At 35.1% G+C, this 11,234-nt stretch overlaps 1 protein-coding gene across 2 annotated transcripts; it reads left to right on the top strand.

Moving 5' to 3' along the window:
• The first annotated feature begins 1,249 nt into the window (after positions 1 to 1,249).
• LOC131032594 (probable ferric reduction oxidase 1) lies at positions 1,250 to 10,654 on the top strand. Of its 2 annotated transcripts, none has more exons than XM_057963613.2 (9): positions 1,250 to 1,454; positions 1,661 to 1,859; positions 2,398 to 2,491; positions 2,955 to 3,149; positions 3,287 to 3,524; positions 5,222 to 5,549; positions 8,092 to 8,353; positions 9,031 to 9,740; positions 10,214 to 10,654. In XM_057963613.2, the coding sequence occupies exons 1-9, from the start codon at positions 1,398 to 1,400 to the stop codon at positions 10,384 to 10,386; spliced, it is 2,256 nt and encodes a 751-aa protein (XP_057819596.2). In that variant the 5' UTR covers positions 1,250 to 1,397; the 3' UTR covers positions 10,387 to 10,654. The 2 variants fall into 2 exon arrangements, with proteins under 2 accessions (XP_057819596.2, XP_057819597.2); XM_057963614.2 differs by having other exon boundaries at positions 1,251 to 1,432.
• The last annotated feature ends 580 nt before the right edge of the window (positions 10,655 to 11,234 follow it).

Raw genomic sequence — 11,234 nt, 5'->3', positions numbered from 1 at the left:
AAGATGGGATTAAAGGAATTGTTAACACCTTCACGGAATCCCCTGGGACCAATAAATCTGAAATGATCATGAGTATGATCCAGACAATTTCCTCGGATGTGGAAACCATGAAGGTTAACCAAGAGTGCAAAATTGAGAAGTTGGAAGAGGATGTGAGTGAGATCAAAGAAAACCTGAACAATCTGGTGGAAATCAGTAGGCAGGCGATGAACAATAGTGCTAATGGCTTGGAAAAGATTAATTCCATGATGACTGATTATAGAACCAAGACCATCGCCAATGACCCTCCCATTAGAGAAAAGCAAAAAAAAATTGCTTCGGAGGGTGGACAGAGTGCTACTACTGGGAAGATTAGGTTGAGTCTATGTTCTAGAACCAGGAGCCAAAGCCAGAACCAGGGAATCTCCAGATTCATCATGGAGGACTTGGAGAAGATTAATAGGAGTATTATTGCACTCTCTTAGTTGAGTGCGTGGTCTTGTTTTTTGGTTTAGCTTTTTGTTTTTTGTTGTTGGTCTGTGTGGGGCTTGTCCTTTGTTCTGCTTAGTTTTTCGGTCTGGTTGGCTGCTAGCCTTGGTTTGTAATACTTTGGGTTTCAGATCCCTGTAAAACCTGTTTATCTTTATAAAAAATAAATACTTCTATTTTTTATTGATAGACCTTCCATCCATATGTGAGTATAATAGACCTTCAACCTAATAAATAAAAATAACTCAATAAACAATATAAATAAAATTATAAAAAAATTATTTAAATTTGACAAATAAATAAAATGATATCTCAATAAATAAATAAATATATAAATAAAATAAATTAATTTACAACTTAAATAAAATAAATCTGAAGTAAATAAAAAAACTTTTAAAGAGAGATTTTTAGGCAACTAAATCTAAGATATCATAAACAATATTAACTAATTTTATCATTTTTAATTTATCTTATATAAGCAAATGATATTTTAAGCCGGATGGCTATATTTAAGATATCATAAACAACAGCAATAATTAAGATATCACTAATTTTATATTATTATTATTATTCTATATATAACCAACCCAAGCTAGAGCACGTGAGAACCATTTATTTAATCATACTTTGGTTTGAAAGGAATGAAATTGGGGCCCACCATATCACAATTGTGAAGTTTCACCATTCAAAATTTCAACGCAGTAGCAGTGTTTGGAGCGTGGCATTCCTCCGCCACCACGCTTTCATCACATTCCCATAATTATCGGTAAAGATAAATGCAATTCACCTCACTGTTTTCCACTAAAAACACAAGAAAATCCAATCAAAAGTCACATAAAATGCCAAAACAGCATTCAATCTGTGAACGCAGTTAACCATTAAATGTATCTTTGAGTAACTCTTCACACTGCATACGGAGAAGGGGATATATGCACGACACATGCCATATCCAGAGGTCAACAAGGTCACCTCTCCACTATATTTGGGTGACAGTTTTTCAGCATGAAACTTCCCTGCCTTTGCCTTTACATTACTCTCATTGTTCTATATATAGATTGCTTAATGCTGATGAAAATAGAGTTCACATTGCATTCTCTTCAATTCTGCCTTGGAGTTTGATCACTTCTGTTTTGGTGATCGAAATTCTCTTCAATTCTGCTTTGGAGTTTGATAACTTCTGTTTTGGTGTCAGAGATTAGATTTGAAGATGAATATGGCAGCATCTAGGACCACCCAAAGGCCTGGTTTCATTGCCCAGTTGCTGAGATTGGCCATTTCAATACTTTTTGCTGGATGGATTGCTCTCTGGTTTCTGAGCCCATTGAAGGCTTGGGAGAATCCTTGGATGACTCTGATAGAAAAAACAACCACCTCTGCTTTTGGTGTTGCTGGTATGATTTTTTCAAACAAGTTTTAAAGCTTTTCATAGGTTCACAATCTTTTGGAAACGACTATCCAGCTCTTAAGATGCATGAATGAATAAATTATATTGTATGAAAGTGACTTATGCAATTGCGCATCCTAAGAACTGGATAGCCATTTCCCAACCTTTTAACTTTTGATAAACAGGTACTACCTTTTAGCCTTAATTGTTTGTCAAGAGGGAATTTTTATTTACTGTGCAACACTTGCAGTAGTTCAACTAACATAGAATAACCATATGGGAGATTCTTTTGCATCAATGTTTAGGATTATACTCCATGATCCATCATCAGAATGTAAATCGAGAGCTGAATGAACTAATTACTACATGTTCTAGTTTATGTTTTGATTTATGATACGTAAAGTATATATAACAAATAGCTGTGCCATGCTATGGCATCTGATTGATGCTGAAACTTCACTTCTTACAATGTCCTAATTAGATGAATTGGGAAATTTCTGCATCTATTTCTTAGGGAGTTTATTTATTAATTTCTATTTATGCAGGTCCCGTCAACCTTCTGTTTTCAGCTCCTATATTTCTGATAGTTATTTTGGGGTGTATCTATCTCCACATTTCCCGAAACCAGCAAATCACCAAGTAAGATTTCAACTAATCTATTCAATTTCTTATCATTTCATTCTTTTTTATTTTTCAATATACTTAAAGAAAAGTAAGCTCAACCTAATCTGGAGCTTGGGAATTTATGAAAGTCATCTTAGCAAGGTTTAATACATTGTAACATGAGCAATAAATAAATCAGTAGATTTAGTGTTTCCATATTATGACGGATGATATATACATTGTTCTGAGAGACTAACATGGGAAATTGGTTCGAGGCAATATCTGGTAGATTTCATATAATTAAACCCCTCTGCCTGTAACTATTCCTCTTGTAGCACACAAATAGAAGCAATCCATCCTACAATATAATAAGAGATCTTTTGTATGCTGTTTATTGTGTACGAAGGGATTAGTCCAAGAAGATTTTATGTATGTTCAACTTTTACACGATGGTTTTATTAAATGGGGGTCTAATAGGTGGATGTAATATTGATTTCAGGTCAAAAGTCAGGAAAAGGACAGTTAATCTATGGACATATCCAATCTTCATAGGGGGGCCTCTTGGAACTGTTACTGCTGGAGAAATCCTCATTCTTCTTATTTTTCTAGGCTTAGTGATATGGACCTTATCATTCTATATTGTCAATGGCCTAGCTGGAGTTAACCATATGACATTAAAACCAGGAGTCAAACTGTAAGTAATCATTTGAACTCCTTAACATCAAATTCTGAATAATTTCATTTAATAAATCCTTGTAAGAAATGGCAAGTATAATTTTCAAAAATTCTCGATACAAGCATTTTAATATGACTCATTTGAGATCTTTGCAGGTGGCAAAGAAAATTAGGCATCACTGCAGGTTATCTTGGCACAGTTGGAGCTTTATGTTTGGCTTTCCTCTTCTTCCCAATTACTCGTGGATCTGTCTTGTTGCAACTGCTCAACGTTTCCTTTGAAATTTCAGTTAAGTATCACATTTGGATAGCTAACGTGGCGATGGCACTCCTTACAGCTCATGGCATGGGCTATCTAGTGATATGGCAGAGCAAGCATAACCTTCAAGAAAAGGTATTTACATTACCTTAATACAAGATATTACATAATTTTTACTTTTGTCATTGCTTGGTTAGACCAAATATTAGAAAATACTTAAAATATAGAATGGCTTTGTGATACAAAATGTTAGTTTGATAATTATTTATATCACAATATTATATGTAAAATTAAAAATAGTTTACATAAGCGTAATGGCAACTTAAAATAAATGATTTACTGTAATGAATAATAAAGATAAGCACATTGTGTACACAATTGGTGGTCATCGTTTCTTCCCTGCAAGAAATTCTCCACATTTCTTGTTTCAGGTGTGGAAATTGTGTCCAATTTGGGTCAGGGGACTCACTTAGCTAATGGATGCAAGCAACCACTTACCTGCCAACTAGTTATATGGCAGTCTACTTCAGTCTTCCACCTGGTCATGTGATTCTTAGTATCTAAAAATGTTGTATCTCAATCGTTGATCAAATGTTCGGACACACTCTAATCTAAAAAAAAAACTTCCAAAAAAAATCTATAAATGTGTTTGCAAATACCAATGCATTAAAATATCAGATACTATCATGTGGATGCATAACTCATATTTCAGCCTCTTATTATTGTAGCTCATAGATGAGCAGGAAGGTTGGAACAAAATGCATTAGGTCCAGCAGCTTGCAGGATGGTATAAGGACCAGATCTCTTAGGCCTCAACTTGTAAAGATGGTGTCTTGAACATCTGTATGTCCAAATGATGCTATACTGTTTTTCCACCTAGAAAGTCTGGAGCTCTCTTTTTATCTTGTAAATCTGCACATTTATGTCTTGCGAAAATACCCTGAGTGTGTAGTGTATAGGTACAAAAATCTCTGCCATGGCAAAAGTACTGCACAGCTCCTATTCATATGTGGTGAACAGAGCAGAGTGTTCAACTAAGAGCTAATAACGTGTAAAGAGTTAAAACCATTGCAAACTTCACAAAATGAATGCCTTGTGAAGACATGTGATGTGCAGACTCAGCTATGCTGGATATTGTGTAGGTATTTGTCACTTTTCTTGTTGGTCTGATTAGAGATGTTTTGATGCATGTGTAAGGGTCTTATTATAACTTTAATGAGGCCATAATTCTTCACATGGAATGAAGTAAATCATCCTAACTAATAGCCAATTAACCTCCAAAGACACATTAATCTGTGGCTAAGAAACTGAGAATTCTGATCAAAATGCTTACTTAAGTTGTGTAGAAATTGTTCACTCTTGATCCACATTGATTTAGTTTAACATCAGTTAAAGACTGCACATGAATATGTTGATAACAGATTATCCATGTTCACATTTAACTCTTCATAAGAACTATTAATATGTTGGATGGTATATTATAAAGTATGATCTGAAATGTTTATGAAAAAATATTTATATAATTAAATTCTGCAGCTTTCAAAAAAATTTAATAATATGAACTGTAAAAATTTAATATCTGTAATGTTAATATAAAGGTTTTGGAGTATGCACTCACACAGATACAAGAAACAGGTGAAATGTGATATCAACTTCTTTCAATAGGACAACTTTTGTGGTATAACAATTTCAATATGTGGACACTGAATTATTTTTGTTGAAAATCCATGCATCATAGCTCTCCATAGTGGACGCAAACTGTTTTACGTCAAATCTAGATAAGATAACACCATTGAAAAACTTTGGTAACAAGGATTTATTCTGATATGCAGATGTCAACTTGGACGAGAATAGGAAATTCACATATAGCAGGAGAGATTTCTCTGTTGGCAGGCCTGATAATTTGGTTGACCTCTATAAAACCTATTCGACAGCGCTTCTTCGAAGTATTCTATTATACTCACCACTTGTATATAGTATTCATTGTCTTCTTTGCCCTACACGTTGGAGATGATGTGTTCTCGCTTACACTCCCTGGAATTTTCCTGTTTCTCCTGGATCGTTATCTTCGTCTTCTTCAATCACAAAGAACTGTACATGTCATATCTGCTAGAAAACTGCCTTCAAACATAGTACAACTGGTTATTGCAAAGCATCCAAGTATGTATGTACACCTCGTATACTAATACATTTGTTTAAATACACATGCATAAGGGAAATGATATGATTGCAGTAATTTGCTTCTCATTTGGTATTTTCTTTGCATAATCAATTTAAGTTAACTAGTAATGAACCAAATCACCAGTTACACATACAGCTAGAGAAGTGTATAACATCCATAGTTCTTTTTTAACTATGAAATGATTTGGTGCTTGTATTGATACCATATTATCATACGCATGTAACTTTGTTTGTAGAGTAATGTGAAGCACATTCCAAGACATTGCATTCTCTTTTGAACTCTACAAGGATAACACAGGTATTTTGTATTTTAGTAGCCATTCTCAAAATACTTGCTAGCAGTCTTGTACTGATATTCACAGAATTCAAAATAAGTAATTACCATATCGAATTTTTAGTTAAACAATTCCTAATTAAAGGCTTGAAGTCTGTAGAGTTTCAAAGAATTTTTTGCAATATTAACTCTTGTATCATCCGTTCTACATTCGAAGCGGTCCCACACATAGCAGCTTCTCTATTGTCAACCGATGGCAAAACATCAAACAAAGCAATTACAGAGGTCGTTGGAGACAAAAAAAAATAAAATTGTTTTTTCCTCGCTAGAGTTGCCTGCTGCTGCTCACCACTCCTTTCTCTTCCTCTATTCTTCTTCACAAAGTCTGCTGCTGGAGTTCACTCTTTTCTGCAAGAACTGACTGTTTCGTTTTTCATTTTCCTTTTTTGTCTTTCTACTCAACTTTCAAAATCACTTACCTGCAATAAATTCCCCACACCAAATACAACTGGCTGTTCAAAAATTTCCTTGCTGGACGTCAGCAACAGAGCCTCCAAAAATAAATGTTGGGGGCAAAATCCAAGAGATCCTGATCAGGACTGACAGTACCCGACGTACCCGTCAGATTTTATTCCCCGACGCAGGGATACAGTATTTCTAACACTAACAGACACTCTTTTAGTCGTTCCTAAAATCTTTACAATTCATGGGGACAAGTCCCTTGAGGATGTTCCGGATGTACGATTGGAGGGTCCTACTGACGACGGTCTTAGAGACTCAGAGGATTTAGAGGATCCAGAACTCTAACAGGCCTCCATAGAAATTCTTACTACTTCTGAGACTGAAAGCTTGAAGCAAAAGCAAAATTGTGGCTCCACCAAGTTCAGGAGGAGAGAAACATAAAAGGAAAATTTGAGAATGGATTCCTGAGATAAATGGATGATGGAACTAAGTAGATCATGGAGGCCTGTCTTTCTTGAAAGAGGAGGAGGTCTCTACCTGTTGTTAGCCTCTTATTTTAAGAGGTTTCTCATAATGTTTCTTTTGTCTGATTAATTCATGGCTGGTCAAATTGTTGAAGGTACAGAGAGGTGATGTAGCTGCTGGGAGAGGCATTCTGGCTGCCAGGTGTGAAAGTAGTTGTGCTAGAGATCTTAGTTACTGTGCATGAGAACGAAGTTGTTGCGCTAGGGCTTCATGTTGCTGTCCATGTTTCGTCCAAGTTGTTATGCAATACTTAGTTGCTACATAAGTTAGTCGGGTTGCTGAGTACAGCACATGAGATTCCTATTGTTTTTCAAGAGTTCTGAGTGGCTGTGTGAAAACCCTAGTTGCTGGACAAAGACTTTCCTGTTGCTGTGCAAGGCATCCACTTTGTTGTGCAAGATACTAAGATAGTCATGTTGCTGCACAGGTGTTCAAGATGTTGCGCCAAACTTTCTTGTTGCTGCACGAGTGATCCAAGTTCTTGCATAAGTTCCCAGTGATTGTGCAATATTTGCTATGCTCCACAGCAGACTTTCGTTGTTGTTCAAGTATTCTCTTACTGCATTAGGTAACTCGGGCAGCATTTGGTAGAGTCACAAGAATTGAAATTTAGTTTAGAGTTTGAAAAATCCAATTTGTTACATCATGGTATGTTGTGTGCTAATGGGAATGTAATTCTTTCCTTTTTCCAGATTTTTATTATAAAGGAAGAGGGGTCAGTTCCCTCACCTAGGAGAAAAATCTCCTAAATTTCCTTACCAGCAGCTGCTGAAATTATTTTGGGTAGTCCCTCTCCATGGAACCACAGCCTAACAATTTACATGCAGTCTCTCACTTATTTATTTCATCTTTATAAGTACTCCTCAAGGGGTCAAGAATGATTAAAAGTTTCCATTTGTCGTGGGCTAGTAAATGTAATTCGACTGAAATGGTTACCTTTTCATTTCCTAGTGGTGAAACTACTTAAAAATTGAAATGCTATAATATTAGTCTTATTAGGGTAGTAATCAACCTTTGGTGGTTAACAATATTCACCACCCAAAATATTGACAATTGCTAATTCATTTAATGATCTAACTCTTACTATTCTGCAAATATCTCCTCTTCTCTATTTAGGAACATCAATGTTAGCCTTGCTATCAATATATATACCAACACAGGTAGATCTACAATTCTTTAATGGCAGCATGAACAGAATAGTAATACATACAACATTTTATTAAGGCAAGGTCGTCAACTAAGCAATTTCTATGCATGCAGGTCTTGTGTACAAACCTATGAGTATCATTCTTTTGAAGCTTCCATTCATATCACAATTGGAATGGCACCCTTTCAGCATTGTTTCTACATCAAGCGTTGCCTCTGACAGATTATCTATTTTAATCAAGTGTCAACAAGGCTGGACGAAAAAGCTTGACAACTTCATGGACGCTCTAAGCTCTATGGAGAGTCCTTTGCATTTGCTAGCAGCAGATGCAGCTGTTGAAGGTCCTTATGGTCCACCTTCCATGGACTTTCTAAGGTACTAATCTATCTATTCAAATGCCATCAATAAAGACAGGGATATCATAACGTGCAAGCAAAAACTTATGCATATTTGATTTAGTGCTTCTATATGGGCAGTTACTAACCTGGTCAATGCTGTCAATTTAATGTTTTGTAACATTAAGACGCAAGATATGGGCAAAATCTGGGAAATGGCCATCTAGCCATCAGATGTATGTACCCTGCATTGATGACTAGATGCTACATTAAAGTTTTGGCTTCTCATCAATAAGGACTGTTTACAGCTTATTTACTGTATCATTGCTTCAAATTTGACAACAGTTCTTATCAATTAGAAGTCGAAACTTCAATTGTATAACATCCAGCCATCATTGTTATGATACAAAATCTGTCAAGGAATCACAGTATCATTGCTTCAAATTTAACAACAGTTCTTATCAATTAGAAGTCAAAACTTCAATTGTATAACATCCAGCCATCATTGTTATGATACAAAATCTGCCAAGGAAGTGCCAAGGAATTGAAAATCCCAGATAAATTCATGTAATAATCAATTTAAGATCTGGTACAAGAACTTGGGCAATGTGATCGCTACAATTGAGCAAAATTAGTAATAGATGCTAGGTGAAAATGACCCTTTTCTTCCAAGATGATATGTAATAGGCCTAGTTGAATATGTGCTAATGCTTGCAGGTATGATGCATTGATACTTATTGGTGGAGGAAGTGGAATAGCCCCACTAATGAGCATTTTATCAGAAACATTGCACCAGCATGATATCAAAGAAGGAAACCATGTTCCCAGGGAAGTCCTACTAATATGGTCAGTCAAAAGTACAGAGGAATTGTGCATCTTAAATCTTGTATCTCCCTCAATGATATGTCCAAGTTATTCTGAGGTCTTACAATTAGACGTACAGGCATATGTCACACAGACAGAAGCTCTGGACGTTGAGATGGCCAAATTGGAAACAGAGCGGATGGAACTACCCACTGAAACTTTCTTTATGAAGGAGCCAAGTCCACCTGGAGGTTGTCTGCATTCTATAACAAGCACAAACAATACTTTATGGCAGGCAGCAATAGTTGTTTCTGCATTTGCAGGATATCTCTTGATGACAGCCTTACTAAATCAGTTCTATATATACCCATTAGATCACAACTCTTATGAAGAGTACCCGACGTGGGCCAGAGGATTTCTGACCCTGGCTTGCATGTGTGTGGGTATTGTGATCTTTGGAGGCTTAGTTTATGTGATTTGGGTCGTAATGAAAACTACTGCAGTCAATGAGTCTAGAGAAAAAATATATGAGATGGAGGATGCTCACAATGTTCAGGAGCAGGAGGAGGACACCCTTTTAGCTAGATCTAATATTCATTATGGACAACGGCCTGATCTTCAAGGTAGTTCCTTTTCTACACATCTAGAGTAAATCTATAACAAGAACCCTACACAACCCTTTTTTTTTTTTTAATGTTAGTAGATTTCCACAATTCATAAAACTGTAGATTTGATTGCGTGAGTATGTTTTTGTTTTCAAATCCAGCATACTGAGAACCTTTCTGTTTCCCAATTTTCCAAGCTTTCTTGTTGTATCCATTCTTTCAAGTGGCTTCTGATTAATATGAGACATCAGTTTATGTAGGATGCATTATGATAATAGTGGGTTGCAGATTGTTTTAATTGTCTTTAGGTCTACGATAAGAAATATTGTTTTATTGGGTAGGAGATTCTGCATAACCAGCCTGCAAGGAAAAAAAAGAAAAAATTGTTAGTCTCAGACTTGATTCTAATTTCATCTAGATCTTATAATGAAAAAAATTACTTACTGATTATTTGGAATTTGTCTTTGTGATTGGTCACATGACAACGAAAGATATAATTGGAAAATTTGCAATGAAAATGGATGGGAAGAAAATAGGCGTCATAGCGTGTGGACCAGAAAGCATGCAGCACAGTGTAGGAACAGCTTGCAGGCGGTTCAGCTCCTTACTGGGTCTCAGATCCTCTGTTGCATTGGATTATCACTCTATCAGTTACAATTTCTAATCAGCTTCTCTGTAAAATTCTGGTTAAGAGATAGTAGAAACATAGGCTTTTGTTCACAACAAGAGCTTGTATTATTAATCTTCAGAATCCCTCTTAAACTGTTTAATAAGTCGTGATATATAGTTTTGTCATGTCACATTGATCTATTGTCTTACAAAATTGTGTGAATATACGAATAAACGGACAGGGATTCTGTATTTAGAAAATAATTACATATGAATAAACGGACAGGGATTCTGTATTTAGAAAATAATTACATCACTGTACTCAGAGCCAATTTTGCAGGTCTCAAATCTTTCTGTTTTCAGATTTAGTTCGCATGTTACTGAATTTCAAGTTTTTTGGCACTTCTGTTTTTGAGTAGTTAAAATGGAATTATTTTCCTTTCTTAGCATCTGTTAAAATTTTAACAATAATTTGTATTTTATTTATCATTACAGGAAAATAAGCTTAGGCTGATATAATAAAAATGATATTCTTGAGTTGTTCAAATGGAATTATTTTTCTTTCTTAGCATCTGTTAAAGTTTTAATAATTTGCATTTTATTTATCAGTACAAGAAAATAAAATGTCTTAAGCTTGGTTTAGGAGATTATATATATATATATATTCAATTAATTTAGGTTAATTGGGTATTAATGTAGATAGAAACAAAACTACTAAATTCTATAATGATGAGTGTATTAAATTTGAGATTAATCAATTTGATATGTTTTATCATATGGAATGGAAAATATTCAACAAGTATTTACAATAGAATTACAATATTCTATTGACTTTATGCAAGGACAAAGTTCATTGATCAAGGATTAATATGTGATCATAATTTTGTCCTACAGCCATGAACT

This window comes from Cryptomeria japonica, chromosome 2 (genome assembly GCF_030272615.1).
Source record: "Cryptomeria japonica chromosome 2, Sugi_1.0, whole genome shotgun sequence".
NCBI lineage: Eukaryota > Viridiplantae > Streptophyta > Pinopsida > Cupressales > Cupressaceae > Cryptomeria > Cryptomeria japonica.
Note: the sequence above shows the minus strand (reverse complement) of the source record. Positions and strands in the feature narration are given on the sequence as shown.